Source organism: Molothrus aeneus, chromosome 6 (genome assembly GCF_037042795.1).
Source record: "Molothrus aeneus isolate 106 chromosome 6, BPBGC_Maene_1.0, whole genome shotgun sequence".
Lineage (NCBI taxonomy): Eukaryota > Metazoa > Chordata > Aves > Passeriformes > Icteridae > Molothrus > Molothrus aeneus.
The window spans coordinates 14,531,191-14,553,083 of record NC_089651.1 but is presented as its reverse complement, the minus strand read 5'-3'; the positions used below and the strand labels follow the sequence as shown (position 1 = coordinate 14,553,083).

The following is a 21,893-nucleotide window of genomic DNA, read 5'->3' as shown; positions in this document are numbered from 1 at the left end:
ACGGCGTCACGTGGCCGGCGGGCGGGTGCGCGCGCGTGACGCCGCTTCCTCCTCCTCTTCCTCCTCCTCTTCCTCCTCCTCCTCCTCCTCCTCCTCCTCCTCCTGCACCCGCGCAGGCGGCGCGTGATGCGGCGCGGAGCGGGCGCGCGCTCCCACCCCGCCCTCCCGCGGGTCACGTGGGCGCGCTGTTTGGAGGCGGCACCGGGAGCGGCACCGGGAGCGGCACCGGGAGCGGCACCGGGAGAGCGCGGAGAGTGGTGAGGGAGCGGCCCTGGGAGCGGCAGGGAGAAGGAGCGAGCCGTGGTTCCCGTGCCCCGCCGGGGCTCGGCTCCCGTCTCCTCCCCGCGGTTTCTGAAGGGGTTTGGGGGGTGCCTCTGTCCTTTGCGATCCTTCGCCTTGCTCCGGGTGCGGCAGGCAGAGTCCCGCGGTGTCGCGGCTCAGCCCCGGCCGGCAGCTCAGGCCACACCGGCGGGATGAGCAGGGCAGAAGTGGCCATTAAGGTTTTTAAGACCCTTTGAGAATTTGCAAGCAATAACTTTTAGTTTCGTTGGATAAATGTGCCTCTTCCCTTTTCCTAGGTTCTGGTGAGAGTGACCGCTCGCTTTCCTTTAGAGGAAATGTAAATTCCCCCCATGACGGCTTTTCTGGGACGGAGTTCCTTAATTTATGGGACTGCTTCCTAAAGGGTACTTAGAAATTCACGGACTTGCCTGTGCAGTGTAACAGGTTTAGCGTTTTGTTAAGCAACTTACAGGTTTAAACTTTAAACTCAAGAAGAAGTTATTTTAAAGTATGTGCTGCTTAGGAAAAATATGAGATTGCAATTTCAGTAGTTACTTAATTGTTGGTTTTCACTCTGTGTTATCTCTTGAATGCGGGAAACGACATTCAGTGGAGAGGGTAGCTTATAATTGTATCTAAATGCACAAATACAGCTAATTCTAAATTTAGTATAACTTGAAAATAATGCTCCTTAAATTTACTTTTGGGAGAGGATATGATGTAGTTATAAAATGCCAATGCTAAATATTTTCCTTGGGAGAGCTAGTTTCAAATCAAGATTGCATGCTGTGGGGAAAAGTGCATTTTTCCAGAAAACAAGGTGTATGTTAACTTTTTTTCCGCAGGTAGATCTAAATATAGCTACAGTTTAAATATTTCCAGGTGGATTATCTGATAGATTAAGTTTTCAGAAATGAACTTGAACAAAAACTTCTCATAAATGAGTCACAAGCCTTTGTTTTCCAGCCCTTGGGCCTCTTTTTGGTGAACTGAAACCTGATGGTTTTTGAGTAGGAAAACACTTGGTGTTTCATTAAGCACTGAACACCAATTCAAATGAAAAAAAAGAGCTAATGAAGAACTTTCTTTTTGGCAGGTACAGCTAAAAGCTGAAGCTATAATGCACCCATGAGTGAGCAGCACTAGTTGTGTGCATCCATGGCCTCTGTGCCAGTAATTCCAGACTCTTACAACCATGTCTTGGCAGAGTTGGAGTGTTTGGATCCGTTGCTTTCTGCACTCAGGTTGGATTCCAGTCGTCTTAAGGTGAGTTTGTGGCGTATGGGGTTTTTTATTTTTTAAATTTTTTAAAAATTGAAGTAATGACCCCATTTGGCTAATTATTTGATTAAGCCATAGGATTAATCTAACTCTTTTGGGGTGTGTGTATGCTATCTTAGTGGGGGGAGTACTTTGGGAAGAAAGAGTGCAGATAATGGACCATGTTACTCTGTGTGTGTTTCCTTCATGCAGCTGTGTGGGTAACACAGCCTGAAGCAGCTTACACTGTTTGCTCCAATGGCAAAGTGCTGTTTCATGATCTTCACTGCCAGTGGTTCAGGAGTGGCACACACAGCTGGCAAACGATGAAGCCTTTAAAAAACCCACCATAATAATGCAAAAAAAGATGCTGTGATCAGAACTTACCAGGTTATGCATTATGATTTTTATTCCCTCAGTGCACATGTATAGATGTGTCAAAGAGGTGGCTGGCTCTAGGCAGCTCAGGAGGAGGACTGAACCTTATCCAGAAGGATGGTTGGAAGCAAAGACTCTTTCTCACTCACAAGGTAAGGATAAAAATTTTAAATTAAAATTTCCAAAAATGGGGCTGGGAAAGAAACATGATTTCAAGTTTATGAATTGTAAGAGTCAATAGGTACCTTTAGCTTACTGGGTTGTCCAAAGAAGGTGAAGTTTTGGACTGCTGTGTTTAAAATAGGCAGCGGTTCTGGAGGGTATCCCCAGAATATGTGGTATATTAGATTTCATGAGATGTGAAAAATATGACTTCAGCATGTCAGACCTTTGTTTTTCAAATTCTTACTTTTTAACAGCAACAACAAAGTCACCTAATTATTTAAGGATTAGAAGAAAATTTTGAATATGAAACCAGAGCAACTCAAAAGTGATAACTCCCAGTGTTTGAGTGTCCAAACTGTGACATAGCTGGATAAGTGAAGAAAAGATAGGCTGACTTACTGTTGCTGGAAGAGATCATGAAACAGGGATTGTTATTTGTACAGCCAGGTGCTATTTCCTAGGAGCCACTGCTGCTTCCAGTATAGCATGAATGCAGCCAGTTTTTTAAGGCTGGGAGCACCAAATGTAATTCTGTCAAAACAGCTTCCAAAGGTGTGAGGACAGAAGAGTGATTTCTGTGTTTCCCAAATCAGAGAATGCACTGCAATCCCTGCTCTTGATGTTGTTGTGCTGTTGTCAGCTGCATCTTGGAGCAGACTCAGTGTTTGCAAACAAAACCCAAGCAAACAGTAAAAACCAACCACATCACAGCAGAGTGGTAGCATCTGTTGGCATGAATCTGGTTTATATTTTAAAGATGAAAGCTGCACAGTGGTAGTGGCAGTACAGGAGCAAGTTTCACCTGCTCATACTCCCATGCTTGCTTTCAGGAAGGTGCCATTTCCCAGGTGGCCTGTTGTTTGCATGATGAAGACTATGTTGCTGTTGCTACCAGGTGAGTGGTCTACTCACAAACCTGAGCACTGGATTAATATTTTTAAGAAGCTTCAAGTTTCAGATGTGGACAGCTACTGAGAACTCAGAGTTAATTTACCAGGTTAACTGGTAGAGGCCACTACAGGATAATTCTCTGTACAGACAGTTTGCTTAATTTTTTTTTCCTGGAGTAGTCATTCTAGGGTTAAGTATTATTTCTCTAACTGAACATGTATGGCAGAGCTCTTGCATGTGAAATTACGATGATAAATGTCTTTCTGAGACCTTTCAGCATAAAAAGAAGCATTTTCATTAACATGATAGAGTGAGATTGATGGTTAATTCCATTTGCATTTATTAAAATCCATTTAAATGTTTTTCCACATCCTCACTTGCAAGTGTAATAACTGTAAGAATAGCCTTATAAAGCTGCTTATACATTGCAGTGCAAAGAAGGACACTTATTCTGCAGAATTAAGTGTGACACTTGTTGAAACCATGCAGCCTCAAACAGAGCCAGCTCTGAGACATGCTGCTTTGCTTGGGTCTCCTCTTTCTTTGGGAAAATGTGACTTTATTAACTGATAAAACATCAGAAGACTTATTTTCAACCTGTGTTCTCCTTTTAACTTCTTGTAGCCAAGGCCTTGTAGTAGTCTGGGAGCTGAATCAGGAACGTCGTGGGAAGCCAGAACGGATTTATGTTTCCTCTGAGCATAAGGGCAGAAAAGTCACAGCTCTGTGCTGGGATACAGCTGCCCTTCGAGTTTTTGTAGGAGATCATGTGGGGAAAGTATCAGCCATCAAGATTAACACATCAAAACAAGGGAAGGTAAATGTTGCATACTTTGATTCAGCTTAATTCACAGGGGGTGATGTCTGGAACCTCTTTGTTTATTTTGGCAAAGTGGAGCAGAGCAGGACTTGCCAGCTAATGAAGTTCTGGTAGCTTTAACTATTGGGATGAAGAACTAGTCTCTTGAGACAACCATAGAAATCCTGACCCATGAACTCACCCCATCCTTATTCTATCTATTTCAGTAATGCAGCTTGAAAATGCTTTCAAATGCTCAGAATTAAAAACTAGTCAAGCTCCTGCTTCTTGGAATTTACAAGTATCAAAGTTAAGGGTCTTGGTGTTTCTGAGCTTATTGGATTCCGTAGACTCCAGTTGCAGGTTCAGCTGTTTGCTTTAGTCCTCAATTCAGCTGTTGGTCAGAGAAAGAGCAGTCCCAGACTCTGATTTTGCTTGGTCTTGTCTGGATGCTCTCATTTTAAAACATCTGGGTCAGATAAAATAAATGGTAGGTGGTCATCGAACCTACATGCTTTATATTTTGTGCAGAGGAGACGCCTGTTAGTGATAGCAGCCTGATTTCTAGCCCTTGAGTGTTCTTTAGCTTTTAATTCTACTGGGTTCTTTCTTTTTAATCAGTAAAAAGGAGCAGAACCTGGGAATAGTTGTGTTCATCTAGGTGCTTTCTGGCCCTCATGGAAGATTTTGATGGAAAATTGACTTATAAGTAGCAAGACCATTATTACATTTAAATAAACGGGGGGGGGGGGGGAAGTCAGCTGTGGGAGGAGAAAATGGCAAGGCCCATGGAATCTGTGTCTGTTCACGCCTATTAAAGGAACAGGATTGTTGGATTTCTCAGATAATGTACTTAGTCACATTCCTAAGAAGGAAAAACACAAAAATGGTGACTGACAGCAAATTCAAATGCAGTTCCCAGTAGTTTCCTTATCCATGAGTCTGTCTGAGACTGTTCATCCACCCATGCAAACTGAGACACTGGTAGGATAAATAGTATGTAGATAATTTGTGGCAGGGTAACAGAGAAGGTGAGTTTGTGAACAATCTAATTCCAATAGAAGTTGTTTTTTGTATTAATTAATCCCTCTGGTCTGTTTCCATAAAATTGCTAGCTCAACATACCTATGGGGAGAATTGGAAAAAAATTGCAAAGCTTACAATAGCAGGAATAAAACACTCTCTTAATGTTACAGGAAAAAAAACCTTTATAAAGAAATATCAGGATGCTACAGGGATATGACTCTTTTTCTTTAATCTTCAGTATTGGTTTTGGGAAAAGGAGGATTTAGATTTCTGTGCTTCTGAGCATTGCAGCCTTGCTTTGTAAAGACAGAGAAGGAAGGCACTGCTCTGTCTTATGCTGTGTATTCATAGCATATGTGAGTCTTTTCTGAGTTTTGCTGTTTTAACATAATGAAACAGTTAACTTCAAACTGAAGACCACCAGCATGTTTTCTCATTTTTTTCCTTTTTTAACTGTAGGCTGCAGCTACTTTTGTGATGTTTCCTGTCCAGATTATAACCACTGTAGATTCTCGGGTGGTTCAGCTTGATTATTTGGATGGAAGGCTGCTGATATCTTCACTTACCCGCACTTATTTATGTGATACTGAGAGGCAAGTTCTATTTTATTTCTGAAATACTTCAGAGTCACACACAGTTTGTGAAATGACATCAGTGTCTCTTTACCTAGCTCATGCTCCCTCAGTCTGTTTCTGAAGATGTTGGGAGGGGTAGTGTCAAAGGTTTTACTGAAATCAAGATAAACAACATCTGCTGTTCTCCCCAGCATTTCATGTTGGAAATGATTTCTGGGAATGTTCCCACCTTCCCATCACTAGGTTGAACAACTGGTTATGCTGAAAAAAAACCCTTTGATCTGAGCATCCATTTCAGCTAATGAATATTTCTGTACCCTCTCTTGTATAAACTTTGGGCAGGCTTTGTAGTTTTCATTACAGATCTTTTTAAGCACCAAAACCAATTCAGCAGCTGGGATTAAGAAAAACATAAAATTAATTAGAGCTTTTAGTAATGCTGCCTTACTTAACAAGTAAATTATTTTTCCTCTCTAGAGAGAAGTTCTGGAAAATTGGTAATAAAGAGAGAGATGGAGAATTTGGAGCATGTTTCTTCCCTGTTGGAAAAAACAGTGGAAATCAGCAGCCATTAATATACTGTGCTCGACCTGGCTCGAGGATGTGGGAGGTGAACTTTGACGGGGAAGTGCAAAGCACACATCAGTTCAAGCAGCTGCTCTCATCTCCACCTCTTCCTGTTGTTACTCTCAGGTAGAAACATGAGTTTTATCAGTGTTAAACTTGTTTGGGATGTCCTTAAGACTGGAAAGGCTAAATCAATTCCTGCTTCAGTCAAACATTAATCCTAGTTGTCATCTTAATACAGTCTCCTCTAAGAGGTGTAGCCAGTAATTATCAAAAATGCCAAAACCTTGGTTCTGCAGCTATGTCTGTGAGCACAATGAATGCTGCTATTATGAGACTATATTTATTTAAGCCAGCCATGTATTCACAGGATTAAGAATTTTAGAAAGTAATGGTATTGTAGTTATGCTTGTAGTTGATGATAATTTTATTTTGCAGGCAGGATCCTGATTATACTGGCTCCAGCTGCTCTCCACAATCTTTATCTTTCTCCAAGCTGCTGTATTTGACGTGAGTATTGACAGCATAGCTTCCTGTTGATAAAGTAGGCTTAAAAAATTATATATTCTCCTAATTTATATTACCAACTTCAGGGTTTTGCATAAGAATTTCCCAAGTATCCTCCTAAACCTGTCCCACATCTTGCTTGCTGTGCTTAAGCCAATGCAATGCCTGCATATTTTACAATTTTTTAAAATTTTACCTATTTTAGCACAATTGACTGTCACTTCATTAATATATACTTTAATTGCAGTGAGCACTGTGTGGTGACCTGGACAGAAAGAGGCATTTATATTTTTCTTCCCCAAAGCCTTCAAGTCTTACTCTGGAGTGAAGTTAAAGGTAAACTGAAGTTTCTTAAATGTTGCTTTGTAACACTGTCTGTTACATTGGTCATTCCAGAAGTCCTTGCCTAACATGGAAACTATTCAAGCTCAATATCTGCAGCTGGGTGGCAGAATATTTGTAAAAAACTTGTCATCTGTCTGGTATATCCTTGAATATTAACCATCTCTGTACCTCCTCCAGCCAACCCCTCCTTCCATAGATCTGAAAACATGCTTCTGGAGAAACAAAACATGGTGTAGAGTGACTCATAAAATACAGTAGTTAAAATACAGGTGATTAACCTGCAGTATCTTTTCCTCTTTACTCAGGCTCCTTGTCAGTGTCCTGTGAGGGATAATCTGGCTGCTGAAAGTTTAAAGGTTGTTTTTATTTTCCTAAAACCTGCCTAAATTGCACAGAGGGAATATATTTATTTGGCAAACGAGTGAAGCCTCATAAACAGTGGTGTGTTTGGTTATAAGCAGAGTCCTCCAGTAGGTACTATCAGTCAGTCTTTCCCCTTCTCCCCATTTTGGTGTTAAGTTTGCAATACCTTTGTTGGGGAGTGTTTGCATACAGCATAAGTATTGTATTTGAAAACTTCTGGAAGGCCAAAGTTGTTTTTTACCAGTGAATATTTTCCTTCTGTTTTAAAGCTAGCAGTTATGTATTTATCATCTTTATTAGGCTTTAATTTTTCATCTCAGGGCAAAAGGAAACTTTCTGGTAATTTAGTGTATTTTTTGAATGTTTTCTAGAAATGCAACTCTGGAAAGTTTTGACAGTGTGTTCTATAGTGATTAGGTGCTAGGTCAGCACTCCTCAGTGTTTGTTTTCCCCATGCATCTCATGTTTTGCACTCATTTGCAGTCAGGTGGGAATATGCTTTCACCTTCTTTCAGAGACAGTAAAGAGTGTTGATTAATGCCTTCAGTCCTTCAGGTATTGCTCTGTGTGTGGTTTTGCAGATATTCAGGATATTGCAGTTCACAAGAGTGAGTTGTTCTGTCTGCATACAAATGGGAAGGTTGTGCACCTCTCCCTCCTGCTGGTTGATCGCTGCATAGAGCGTCTGATGAGAAGAGGTTTCTGGACTCTTGCTGCCAGGGTCTCTTGTCTCTTCCAAAATTCAATTGTTTCTTGCAGAGTAAGTAAATACCTCCTTGTAAATGTGCAATACAACTTCACTGTCTTTCCTGCCCCCCCCCTCCACAAAGTTTCATGGTATTTGAGATTCACTTTGTTGGAGTTTTTAAAGTTATTTAAACGTTATACTTTAAGGATGAAAATCATCCTGCACATATGGTATCTTTTGTTTTCACATGTCCATTAGAAATAATAATACTATTGTTTCACTGGGTGCTTTTAGGCAAGAAAAAATTTGCCTCCAGACAAGCTGGAGCACTTGAAGTCTCAGCTGGATGCTTCAACCCAGCAAGATCTCACTGCACAACTGGAAGAACTGATTGCAAAGTTGGAACCTCTGGATTCTGCATGCAGCAGTAGAAGGAGCAGTATTTCATCCCATGTATGTGTATTGGTAATGCCAAAAATGTGATCTGCAGGTTTTATCTGTATGGCTTGAAGTCACCCCATTGCTCCCTTGGAAGATGAAGCTTTCATTTCTACCCTGTCTACTCCATTGCATAATGCTGCATTCTAAAACTAGGTGTAGTGAAGAGGTATGAAACACCACTACTTGCATTCTGTAAGCTCAGACCTCTGCCTCTTTCCCATCTTATTTTAGGGCTAATGGCTGAGATGTGGACCAGGATTGGTACAAAGATGGTTTTTTCCACAGCTCTGTTTAATGTTTTAATGTGCTTCAGTAAAGATAGTCTTGGTTATAACTGTAGTTTTATATGGTGAAAATGAATGTCTGAGTGCCCAGAGCTATCTTAGCCCTATGTAAAAAAATTGTTGCACTCTAAGAAGCTTAAGGAGAAAGCTCTAAAAAAAATCAGCATATTTCTAATAAATATACAGCTGCTCTTCAAGAAAGGGGAAATGTTTCATAGTTTATACAATATCAGCTCCTGCTTTTGCTTCAACAGTGTTTAAAAGGAAAGTTTAAAAATCCAAGTAATGTAAATACCATCTTGATGGGGTAGACAAGTTTTTCTTCATTAGCCACTGTGAAAGTAAACCATGTAGACTGACGATGAGAAAAAAATTGTGTGTTGGTCCTGAAACTAAATAGTTTTGTGGGGGCTGTAATTGTGCTAGCTGGGTATGGCTGACCAGCAGAAAGACAGATTCTTGGGTATGCAGCTACAGAGGGGTGTAGTGGCAGTCTTGACTGCAGGACTAAGGCTGAGGTGGGTTTTGCCTTGCACTGGGTACACCAGTTGTTCCACAGGCTGCTTTCCTAAAAGCAATTGCAGCACACGCATCTTTTTAAAGGCACTGAACTGCACATTTGCTGGCATCTGTGTCCTTTTCCATTCTGGATATGGTAGAAGTACTCTGTTAAATAGGAGTTTTCCAGGCAGTGAATTATGAAATGCTCTGAGGTTATTTGTGTGGGTACAGTTGGTTCATGGCAGAAAGCTGAACAAGGAAGTGCAATTCACATGATGTCTCACTCCCCTCCTTGGTCCGACAGGAAAGCTTCAGTGTCTTAGACTCTGGAATCTACCGTGTTATCAGTCGAAGGGGCAGTCAGTCAGATGAAGACTCCTGTTCCCTCCACAGTCAAACATTCTCAGAAGATGAGAGACTTAAAGAATTTCCTGCACACCATGAAGATGAACAACTAGAACTTGGTAATGCTTCTTAATGAAAATGTTTGTTGAATATGTTTGTTCGTTCTACAAGAATTTGTGTTGGCTCTGTGCTCTTACTTTCCACTTTCAAGTTATTAATTAATTAATACATGTAATTTGATGAGTTGAAAGAGTCACCCCACCGTCCATCCAAAATCTTTCCTGAAACATTGGGTTGAAAAACTGGCTCCACAGAATCCAGGCTTAAAAGCAAACAAAACTCAATGAAACAAAAGGTCCAGAGGGCTTTACCAAGCATGGGCTTCACTCCAACTTCACCCTCTCCATGTGTAATTGAGCATTAGTGCTAAGATTCTTTCAGCTGTCCATGCCAGTATCAATTGAGCTTCAAACAAGATTTGTTTGCTGCCAGTATCCTTATGCCAGTAAGATACACTTAGGTGTACATGTGCCTCTTTACCTACATCACTGCAAAAACAAGCGAGGAAACTCTAAAGTGCATCATTCCCAACATTAAATGTCAAAATTCAGGTGACTTAATTTTTGAATGTCAGAAGATAGTAGAAAGGTTCTGTGTGTTCCACAAGAGATGACAAATTCACTGATTATTTCCAAGTAGAGAAGTTCTAGATGCTTCTTGAAGCACGAGTATTTGATTTGGTATTTGGAAGAAATGGACTTAGTGTTTCCAGGCTCACAGTGACATAAGATGTAATGAGTTTTTAGGTTTCTAGTCTGCATGATGAACAAAAGCAACCTTATTTACAGCTAATTGTAAAGTCAGTTGTGACCTTTAGGCACTGTTGAGGAATTCTGATGGTAGATTGTCTGTAACAGGGCAGCATCTTTTCCTCTCAACGCTGTGGTTACTGCTGTTACTGTTGCAAAATGCAGTGTTATCCTGGCTGTAAATGATCCCTTTTTTCTTGTTGACATCACTTAAAGATACAGTGTGTGCTTGTAACAGGAAATTACTGAGCAAAACACACTGTAAATACTGTTAGGGATATGGGAAAGAAAAGGAAGTAGTTAGTGATTCTATATTTCTTCTGATTCTTACCAAAAGCCAGAGAGCTGTGGGCTCAGATTTTTAAGTTCTTTCCAATAACAGGGTGAGTTATACCTTAATAATGGTTTATGTGTCTCTCTGTTCATATGTCATTTAGATTTTGGAAATCACGGTCAGGACTGACTTTACCATCAGTTGTGAATTGATATATGCCACAATACTTAATTTTCCTTGATATATAAATACTCAGTGGATTAAATCAAGGTTTTGTCCTCTAAATGATCTGTAAGTCTAATTTTAGGAGATAGCTTTCATACTGTTTTTGATAACTATTTTTCTTGCTGCAAAGCCAAAGCACTATTAATAAAGCAGACTTAACTAGGTTCAAAGTCAGTAGTAAAACGATCCTTGAAACCTGGCTCCATGAGTTCTTGAGTATTAAAAAGGAAAGTACAGTGGGCAGGTTATCCATTAATCAATTAGTGACTTGTAGGTCGTTTCACTGTTCCATTTTTTTGCCAGATCACTGTTTCATGACTTTTTATTTCAATTCCATTTGTCAGAGAACGTATCTCATGCATCTGTGGTGGTTGAGGCTGACCGGAATGAGACATTTCTCCCATTCAGTATTCCTTTGTCATTCCGTTCCCCATCTCCTCTCGTCTCTCTCCAAGCTGTCAAAGAAAGGTAAAATATGCAGCAGGTTCACTCATCCATTACATCTTGCCCTCTCCTGTCCCCTGGATTTGTAGCATTGCGTGGTTTAGGTCATACTCCGTTCTGCAAACGTGTAACACCTGAACTGGAACACCAGAGATGCAATCAGGTTCGCCAGGCAGTTTAAATCTTCATCTTGGCTCTAGTGAAGATACAGTGAGCTGCTGGTAACTTCAGTGGAGCCAAGACTTCAGCCTGGGTTTTAAACAGTTAATAATTGTTACATGTCTAGGATTATTTACTGTTACCCTGGTTGTAAACTCTGGTTGTGGTTTGTATTCAAAGGAGAACTTACTGAATATTGGTTTGGGATTTTGCCTTCCTGTATCTTAGGGGGAAGGCTTCTTACGTTGCATAGGGATAAACATAAAAATATTCTAAGCAGATAGATATTGCTAAAACATACTTGCAAAGTGGTCTGTCCTATGCCCACATAAACTTTTCAGTGCATCTAATTGGTTTCCCAAACACTTATGGAATAATGGTAGCTCATGCCTGCTGCAATTAGATCTGTATCCATTTTTTTTTATAAATCACATTGGTGTTTTAAAACTCTTTTTAAGAAAACTGGAGGATAAGGGGGTGGGTATACAAATACAAAGGTGATGGTGTTATATATTTCACTTAAAATTTCTATGAAAGTGCTGTATGTTAATTACTTAGCTAAAATGTCTCTGGCCTGGCAATGGTCTGAAAAATTGTACAGCCTTCCCTTGATCACTTCAGTATGTAATTTGTATCCTGCAACAGAGAATTGCTGCTGCTATCAGCAGTGTGAGGGGCTCAGAATAAACATCAGAAGTACATGCAATGTTTTGAATTCTTTCTAAACCATAAGCAGCCTTGAGGACTTTACTAGTAATAAGTGTTTCTGCTAACAGTGAAAGCTACATTTTCAAGTATTCACTGCATGCAATTAATCATTAAATAAAATACTATCATATTTACAGTTAATTATGTTTAGTTGGGATTTTTTTTTTCCCTAGAGCAGGAAGCTTATTTTTCTGTCCAAATTTGGTTGACATAGTTCTCTTTGTGGCAGTGGTAGAAATAATTGAGTTTGAGTTCTGGTATGTTCATTGAGCTTTGTCTTCAATAAAATACCTAAAGGAATAGGGACTACTGAGTGAAAAGGACGTTGTTGGTGAGCTTTGTAATCTGAAGAATTAATTTGAAGCATTGTAAAGTGGTTTTTTACCACCAAGAGTGACATAATTTCCTAAAGATGCTTTATGTTTAAAAGCTTTAAAATGCAAAAGCTAAAATGTAGCCAATCTGCATTTATTTGCATACAAATCACAAATACATGTCAAAAATCTATGGCTAATGTTGGTATGTGATCCTGCTTCTCCAGCAGGAGTGTTAAACATTTCAGGTTTCTGTGATGAAAACATGAGCGTGACTGGGGTACAAATTTTGAGCAGGTCCTTAGTAGGTTTTGTTCCTGTTGGTCATCACTGCTCTCATCCTTTTCTCAAGAGTTCTTCAGATTATAAAGTCTCTGAAATGATGGTTTGAATGAAAAGAGTGCTTGGTTTGTTTGCTTCTGAACTTCTGATGTTAAATGTTTGAACTCGTGATTCCTAGTGTTTCCAGCTTTGTACGCAAAACCACGGAAAAGATTGGCACACTTCATATAAGTCCTGAATCTAGAGGGAAGCATGAAGCAAAGGATGATGAGCAGCTGCCAGAACTAACTCTTAATCCAGTAGCATCTCCCCAGGAAGAAAAAGAGTGAGTGCAAAAACACATTTTCTTAGCAGTTGTCCAGCATTTGCTGGATGTCCTGAGGATAGAAAAAATTCTTTCAAGCAGAATGAGGAACTTGGCATTAGGTTTTTCCAGCTGCCTTCATTCCTGTGGTGGGTTTCAGTGGTTCTCCCAACTCCTTTTTTAGAGCTGATGAAGCAATGAGCACAGAGCTAAGTAATTTCATATTCCAGTGCTTATTTACCACTTTGGACTAACTTTCATACAGTGGCGTGGTACTGTTTTTTGTTCAGTACCTGCAGGAATCTACTGTAGCTGGAGTAGAAGCAGTAATAGAAAGCCACCAAAATAGTAGTATCTGTTGCTCTTCATGCCCAGTTTATCCATAATTTCTGTTGAGCTGTTCCTTCTTACAAGTGATAGCTTTGTATTTAATAAAGGAATTAGTGTTGAGGAAATTTTTCAGGAAATCCTCACTTAAATTATTGAAGTTAGTACTTCAGATAAGACTGAAATGAATGTGCTTTTCTAGGTCAGAACCCCAGAACTGCCAGCTTCCTGAGGAGGACCATATGAGAGATCTCAAGGCTGCAACAGCAGAAGCTATGTAAGCAGAGAAACTTTTTACTGTATAGATATGTAGGCCTTTGGCAGAAAAAAATGATTGGTTTTTCAAAATATTTATTTTAATTTGTTTTACATGCATGTAAGAGTGATGCTCTAAATGTCTGTTAACATAACCTGAAGGGATCTCAAGGTGAATAATTTGATTCCTCTTTTTAAAACCAAGCAAAACTCACTAAAAGTTCTTCTAGCATTATTTAAGTACATGCATAGTTTAAAAAAATCAAAATCACAAAAATTCATTCTGAAAGAAATCCTAGGGAGCTCAAATGTAGACAGTGTGAAGTAGCCTAAATTCTGTTTGATGCACTCAAAATCACAAAAAAACTGAGTCCAAGTCAAGTGTAGGAGTATAGTTACACAAAGCATATTTGAAACTTCACTTGGGGCATCTTATAATTGTTAAACTTAGCAAACTTGTTTTTTATGCTGCAGAGCCAAGCTCCAGGATCCCCTGGTTTTGTTAGAACCTCAGTCTATGAGGAGGGTCTTACAGGAATGGCTTGTCCATCTAGAAGAAAAATTCAGCCAGGAGCATTCTGCTTTGTCTCTTAAGAAAAACAAGACTGTGTGTGCTGAAAATCAGAGGGCAGTTGTGGAGGAAAACCTGCAAGTGGCTCCAGCTGACAGAGACCCAGTAGACAAGGAGCAGAGCGGTATTTTGGAAGACTGCATTGCAAAGGAAAACACCGAAACCTGTGCGAGCAAATCCATGTGTGAAAATGGTACTGATGTGACTGGGCCTCTGGGCTGTGGCTTTCAGGTGTCTCCTCCATGTACCATTGAACCTGATGTTCTGAAAGATCTCATGGAGCTGACAACTCTGTGCTTTGAGCTGCGTGTCTTTTCTGCTGGGAGTGCTGAGGCTGAGGAGAGCTCTGAGGGAAGTCTGCCACCAGCAGCTTCAGGGACCTTGGCTTGTAGGTTTATGCAAAGCTACTTCTTCCTTTTGGATTTAAAGAGAGTAAAGCAGTGTATTATAACCACGTGTGCCACCAGCCCTAATATATGGGAAACATACATTGCAGGATTGAAAGGTAAATGATGAACGTTGTATTGCTTCTTAAACTGAAAATAAGACTGTTTAGGAGGAAAAAAACCCACCAAACTTTGAAGACTCTCATAATTGTGTCTGCAGATTTTCCTTCTGTCAGTGTAGTGTGGCAGGGGAAGGATGCTTGGTCTGTGGGAGTTTTTGTTCTGGTTTTGGGTTGTTTGGTTGATTTTTTTTTTTTTTTTTCTCCTAAATACTTCCCTTAGGAAGAACTTAGCTCAGCTGGTTAGAACATAGTGCTAATAATCCCAGGATTGTGGGTTCAAGCCCTGCATGCAATTAATCATTCAATAAAGCCATTCACTTAAGAGCTGGACTTGATGATCATTGTGGATCCCTTTCAACTCAGAATAACCTGTGATTTCTTAAAAAGAATTGTTGGCTCCTTGGAGAGAGATTGTTCTCCTCCCACTCTGCAACTTTAAACCTGTTGTGTGGACCTTGTTAATGGAACACTGTAGTGATCCCAGCCTGTTTACAAACATATGAGCTTCTAAGAGCAAAAGCATCAAATTAGAATCACAAGTCTGTAGAAACAAGGCAGAAGGGAGAGGAGGGGCTTCAGCATTTGCACTGGAAGATTTGGCCTGTAAAGGAATGTGATTAATATGAAACAAAACTGAATGGAGTAGATGAGTGGCTTGTGATCACTTCACACTTCCCTGTTCCACAGAAATACTTTCTGATCTTTTTGATGCCCCTTCAATTTTATTGAACCAAAGCTTCATGATGATATTGCAAAACAGAACTTTTCTGTTCTCTGCACTCAGCTTCTGCCTTATGTATTTCTTTTAAGAGTGAATTAAAGTCTTAGTATTGATTCTGCTCCAGCTGAGAGCAGTTAAACCACAGAATCTTTCTTTGAGTGTTGGTGCGTGGTGTTTGTGTTTCTGGGAATCTCTTCACTGTTTGGATTCTGAGAGCCCTAAAAGTGAAAGTAGTATATGCATTCCCAGTTTGTCCTTAGTTGGACTGCACTTGTGCCTGGACATTAATACCTGCATTTCATTGGGATTGAGGTGGGTGTTGAACTTCCCATGAAAGCAGTGATAAGCTGTTGTTCAGCAGAAGGATGAAAGGAGGGCCAGGACAGGTTAAGGAAAAAAAAAAATGCCCAAATCTTGTAACTTGTGTGCTGATTTATTTCAGAAATAACTTGTCACAGTCCAGTTGCTTTAGCAATTGAAAGTGAAGATATGTTGAAAATACTGAAGCTGCTGCATGACCTGGGGCCATGGGCTGACAGCCCACTGTTGCTGGCACATGCTCAAAGGTTTGTACCCAAATCTTCTGAACTTCCTGGTGGGAATTGCTTCATTTACCATGTCATGAAGATTCCTGGACTCTCCTAGAGAGATCACCTTTCAGTACTATTTTGAACTTAGAGGAGATGTTGCAAAATTTATTTTGCTGTTTGGTACTGAGAATAGGTTTTATTCTCTTTTTTTCTCCAGGCTTTATGAAAAATTTGGGGAAACAGCTCTTCGTACCTTGATCAAGTTCCACCCCTCTATTTTACCTTCTGATATTAAACAGCTTTGCAGGAATGATCCAGCTCACTTTTTAGCATATTTAGATAGTCTGGTGAAATCCAAGCCAGAGGACAAAAGGTGAGGGGAATGTATAATCCTTTTCATCTGTCTGCTCTCTTCATGTAGCTGTGTTGGGTTATTTTTTGTTTTAGCTTTTGGGGACATTCTTTTTGTGTTTCTGTATCTGTCTGCTTGATGTTCTTAAGCATTAGGTTCCAAATAATTCTGGCAGTTGTAACTGGCCTTAGACTGGAGTTTTTGTTAGGTTAGTATCTAGTTTTAAAAGGGATTTACTAAATAACACTTTTAATGGAATTGGTTGTTTTTTTTTTTTTGTTCCTATGTCTGTAGTTCAGTGTACCAGGATTAGGTCACTTTTAAAAAGCTCCAAGCAAACCAAACAAAAAAACCCCCACAAACCTGAAAAAAACTCCAAACCAAACATGTGGGAAGTCAACCTGCAAACTTGATTTTCTGTGGTTGCCTCATTTTATAGAGACAAATTATTTTAGGCTTTTCCACACTTAAGTTTATACCACTCCCCCCAACCCTTTTTTTTTTTTTTTAATGTTTATTTGTCCACACACAATCTCTGCTTCTCCATATCTGGTACATTTAAAACTGGTAGGATTTTTTTTTTAGTGTCTGCTTTGTTTTCCAGGCCGTTTCTCCTTAGGTCTCTTCTGCAGCCAGAATCTGTACGGTTGGATTGGTTGTGCTTGGCAGTTTCTCATGATGCTCCACAAAGGGCAAACACTGTGGATGAGGAAGGAAATCCCAGGTAAAGTGGGTTTCATTCAAGTTCCTGAGTGCAACAGAAAGGCTTAACAGGTCTGGGTTTGGGTAAGATTTTGTGTGAAAGTTTGGATCATTGACTCCTTTGACCATTTTGCAGTGTTCAGCAGAAACAACCAAAGGATTGAATAACTTAAATTTGCAATGCCTTCCAGAGTGACTGCTCTACTGAGACTGCACATGGTGTTTCATTCATTTATCCTCCTCTCTTTTCATAAATCTGCCAGAATGTTCTGAAGAAAATCAATGATGCTTTAAAACTGGGTTTCTTATCTTCTAGGCCAAGATCACATTTGTTTACTTGGGGCTACAGCCAGCTCATTCTGCTCTTGATTAAACTCCCAGCTGATTTTGTTATGAAAGAGAAGATGGCTGACATCTGTAAATCACATGGGTAAGGAGAAAACTTGGTAATTCTAGATACTTGGTTATTAGGTATTCTGACCCTGAGAAGATACAAATGTAAATGACCTATCTGCTTCATGTTTGGACAGGGTTTTTTTAAAAACCTTTCCTTTTTTGAGGGTGAATATTCAATGTCCAATTTAGTGTATCAAATGGGAGGTATTCCTCTCTGTTTCTGACATTCATTAAATTTAGTTGCTTTTGTCTTTACTGATGGGATTATTCTTGACTTTGGTTTGAACTGAGTATTTGATTCCTAGAAATCTTTACTCTCTTATTCTAGATTTTGGCCTGGATATCTTTTTCTCTGTCTGGAGCTGGATAGAAGAATAGAAGCCTTTGCTAATATTGTTTATTTGGATGATTTGAGCCTGTTGAATGGAGAAGATGGTTAGTAGTTCTTAAACTGTACAAACATACTTCTGTAATGTAGGAACTGCCCTTACATAACGGTTTGCCCAAAGCTGAATTCAACTTTTATCTTTTGAAGTGTTTTTGTAGCCCTGTGTGTAGTATAGCATATTTGAAACACATAAATGGCATTATACTCTTGTAACTTCATGCTGTGCTTTGTGAAATCAGTTGTGCTAGAAAATGCTTACAAGTTAAAGAATCTTGATTTATTTATCAGTTGGGAGTAAAAGTTAACCTTGGTGTTGTAGACAGAGGAGTAGGAAGCCTTCCTGCACAGCACAAAACTCCCCCACTACATGTGCAGACACCCAGAGTTAGGGTGAGTGAAGCATTGTACCACAAGACAGAACTTGTAAGAAAATTTTCTCTGGCCCTAAGATGGACAAAACTTTGTCTCTTGACTTAATCCAAAGCCTTGAATACTGAACTATTGTGAAGCCATGTATGTTCACCACTAAATCTTTACACTGAGTTAGGGCAGTACATTTCTATGTACAATTTGCTTGGTTTCCTAAAATTTCAGAGTAAAACAGAATAGCTAGCTTCCCTTTTAAGTACAGATTTCGTTTAAATAGTAGTCTTAGAATAATCCCTGCTTTACAAATAATGTAACAAACTCATTTTACATCTAGGTTCCATTCCAGAGACCATAGAAGAATGGAAGTTTGTTCTGCATCTTGCACAGAATCACAGCACAGCTTCCCAGCAGCACAGCCCACAGAACGGGAACGCTGTCAGCAATGGAGGCCCGAGCTGCCCAGACTGCATCACTGTGGAAAACGTCGCTCTGCTGCTGGCCAAGGCCATCGGCCCAAATCGAGCCTTGCCTCTCTTGCAGGAGTGTGGCTTGACACTAGAATTGTCTGAGAGGTTTACTGGTGTCTGTGAGATACTGAGAATTGCTGAGAAGAGGCAGAGGTAAGAGATGTGTCAGCAGAAGATCCACACTATTCTTTTTGGATCTCCTCTGTGCTTTAAACTTCCTTTGTAGCTAACAAGAAGATACAATGCTTCACATTTTTACCTTCAGTTTAGACTCATCTGAAAGCTTTCCTATTATTTAAGTGATTTGCAATGTAGGCATTTTAAATTTGAAAATGAGGAAACAAAATCATACATTCAAGGTGTATATGAAGGAGATTGTCTGTCTGAAAGAGATCTGTCCTGCTGAGACCTCTACAGACTGTGATCTCTCCTTCTCCTTTCAAAGGTGAATGGTGATGTCAGGATGTTACTTCTGAAATGCAATCATATTTTTTACAAACTTCTCTTTAAAAAGCAAGTTGTTCTTTCTTTTAGTTAGTTTGTTTGTTAGTTAGTTCTCTGTTCTTTCTGTTAGTTTTTTTACTGTTTGACCTTTTTTGTTCCCTTTGCTTTGTTTGCAGAGCGCTGATTCAGTCCATGTTGGAAAGGTGTGACCGGTTTTTGTGGTCTCAGCAAGCATAGAAAATAACTTGGGAGAACTCTGGGACCATTTTATACTGTAATGACTGTATATTCAAGTGCCTCTTAAATTTCACGGGCCCTTAAAAATAACAAACTCCAGTCTAAAAGTTCAGTTATACTGAGCCAGTCTCCATCTGGCAGGTATCTGACCTGGAAGTGATGACAGTTCTTCCTTATTCCTTTGGAGAAGACTTTTGAACTGCAGACTATAGATCAAAACAAGCCAGTATTTATCTTGAAATTAAGCTTACAGATTTCCAAGATGAAAATTGCTGAATTTATTTTCTGAGTCTATAACTTAAGTGTTCAGGGATATGAGCCCCTAAGTATTAAATTATGATGTATAAAATTTTTTTGCTTTTTTTGTTTGTAAACATGAGAAATTCCTGGGAAGTATCTAAGCCTATACTTGTTTAACTTTCCTGTAAATTACATTTATCTTTACTCTTGCTGTAGAAGTGTCTGTTATGGTACCCATTGGTTTTTTCCCCTTCTTGAATTATACAGACAGGCCTTGCCTATTTGAAATATGTTAATCAAACCAACTCTTAAAATGGGAGAGTAATATTTTTAAGTAGTGGATTTATGGTTAAAAAATGCTGATTAACAGACAAACTTGTTAAATAACTTGCTGTTAAACTACAAAAACAATATTTCTAAATTGCCCATACCTGTTTGTGCACTGTGACCATAGACATCAGTTGTGATACTCTAACAACCCTTGGGACAGTGCATTAGAATCAGAGTTGTTTAAGTTGCAAAAGTCCCTGAAGATCCAACCCTCCAACCATTAGCCTCCAACCACTGCCAAATCCACCACTGAGCCATGTCCCAAAGTGCCACATCTACATGGCTTCTAAATGCCTCCAGGGATGGTGACTCCACCACTTCCCTGGACAGCCTGTTCCAGTACTGGACAATGCTTTTGGTGAAAAAATGTTTTCTGATATCCAATCAAAAGTTCTCCTGGAGCAACTTGAGGCCATTTCTTCTTGTCCTATCCTTGTTACTTGGGCAAAAGAAACCCAGCCCCACCTGGCTCCAGCCTCCTTCCAGGCAGTTGCAGAGAGCAGTGATGTCTCCCCTGAACCTCCTTTTTTCCAGGCCAAACACCCCCAGCTCCTTCAGCCTCTCCTCACAGGATTTGTGCTCCAGACCCTCCACCAGCCCCATTTCCCTTCTCTGGACTCACTCCAGCCCCTCAATGTCTTTCTTGCAGTGAGGGGCCCAGAACTGGACACAGGATTCAAGGTGTGGCCTCACCAGCACAGGGGGACAATCCCTACCTGGTCCTGCTGGCCGCACTATGGCTGATCCAGGCCAGGATGCCCTGGGCCTTCTTGGCCCCCTGGGCCCTGCTGGCTCATGTCCAGCTGCTGTCAGCAGCACCCCCAGGTCGTTTTCTGCCCAGCAGGGTCCCAGCCCCTGTGCCCCAGCCTGTGGCCCTGTCTGGGGCTGTTGTGCCCCAAGGACAGGCCCCGGCCCTTGGCCTGGCTGACCCTCACCCAGCCGGCCTCAGCCATGGATGCGGCCTGTCCAGATCCCTCTGCAGAGCCTTCCTGCCCTCCAGCAGATCAGCACTGCCAGCCAGCCTGGTGTGTCTGCAGCTGACTGAGGCTGCCTCCATCCCCTCATCCAGATCACTGAGAAAGCGATTAAACAGAACTGGGCCCAGCACTGAGCCCTGGGGAGCACCACTTGGGGCTGGCCACCAGCTGGATTTGACTCCATTTTCCACCACTCTCTGGGCCTGGCCATCCAGCCAGTTTTTTGGTTGGTGAACAGTCCACGTGTCCAAGCCATGTGCAGCCCATTTCTCCAGGAGAATGTTGTGGGAAACAGTGTCAAAAGGTTTTCTTGAAGTCAGGTCAACTTTGGTAATTCCACAATTAATTCTGACATTTTGGAAAGTGAGATGACTTATTTTAATAATATTTTTAAAAGCTGAAGGTTTACATAAGTATTTTTAGATGAATGCTGTCAAGAAAGAAGTTTTTTTATATACCTGGTTGAATATGAAGATTCACAGAATCACTTGGATTTTATATCTCATTTACATAACTATGCTTTGTACTAGCACTCTTTCTGCTTTTAATACATCTTTGAACAAGTTTCTTTTTAGGCTTCTAGTTTTGATCCACTTCACTGTATGACTCATTTTAAGCAGAAAGCCACAGCATCTGGTCAATATTCAATTTTCACAAATATCATTTAAATAAAAAAGTAATGCATTAATTGGAATTAAATCAAAATTTGATCATTTTGTTGTAAAAATATGTGAAAAAACTGCTTTATGAGGAATCTTTTTATGTAGACTTGCAGCACTTGTAATGCTGCGAAAAATGCTTTTAATTAAAATAGGACTGAGTACAATGTTTGGCCTTTTGAGAGATGCAGTCTGCAGACTATTTCACCTTGTCAGCAAGAAAAACTTGGGTGTGGTGGGTTTGTTACTTAACATGGGGAAGGGAAATTCCAGGGTCACAACACGTCGGGCTTCCTGCCAGAGTGTTGCTTGTGGAAAAGCCAATACAAAACTATTTCTAAAAAAGCAAACTTTAAAGCTTCTGGGGTTTACATACTGCCATTGGAAATAGAAGGCTCTGTGCCATCAGGAATACCCCATGCTCTCACAGTAAGGCTTGGAATGGGAGCCAGGCACTCACCAGATGGTGTTGGTGCCTGCTCTG

General features: G+C 40.3%; 1 protein-coding gene across 1 annotated transcript; it reads left to right on the top strand.

The window, feature by feature from the left end:
• Positions 1–173: 173 nt before the first annotated feature.
• HPS5 (HPS5 biogenesis of lysosomal organelles complex 2 subunit 2) lies at positions 174–21,576 on the top strand. The gene is made up of 23 exons (XM_066552500.1): positions 174–257; positions 1,379–1,548; positions 1,962–2,072; positions 2,916–2,980; positions 3,601–3,793; positions 5,261–5,394; positions 5,854–6,069; positions 6,382–6,453; positions 6,698–6,786; positions 7,740–7,918; positions 8,141–8,299; positions 9,377–9,536; positions 11,070–11,193; positions 12,811–12,957; positions 13,466–13,540; positions 13,993–14,594; positions 15,761–15,884; positions 16,066–16,221; positions 16,805–16,924; positions 17,219–17,332; positions 17,627–17,733; positions 18,390–18,675; positions 19,143–21,576. Exons 2-23 carry the CDS (start codon positions 1,441–1,443, stop codon positions 19,201–19,203), a joined length of 3,402 nt encoding a protein of 1,133 aa, XP_066408597.1. The 5' UTR covers positions 174–257; positions 1,379–1,440; the 3' UTR covers positions 19,204–21,576.
• The last annotated feature ends 317 nt before the right edge of the window (positions 21,577–21,893 follow it).

Coding starts and splice junctions, on each gene's coding strand:
- HPS5 (XM_066552500.1), top strand. CDS start 1,441: ATGGCCTCTGTGCCAGTAATTCCAGACTCTTACAACCATGTCTTGGCA. Junction 8,300..9,376: donor GGAGCAGTATTTCATCCCAT/GTATGTGTATTG, acceptor TTGGTCCGACAG/GAAAGCTTCAGTGTCTTAGA. Junction 18,676..19,142: donor ATTGCTGAGAAGAGGCAGAG/GTAAGAGATGTG, acceptor CTTTGTTTGCAG/AGCGCTGATTCAGTCCATGT.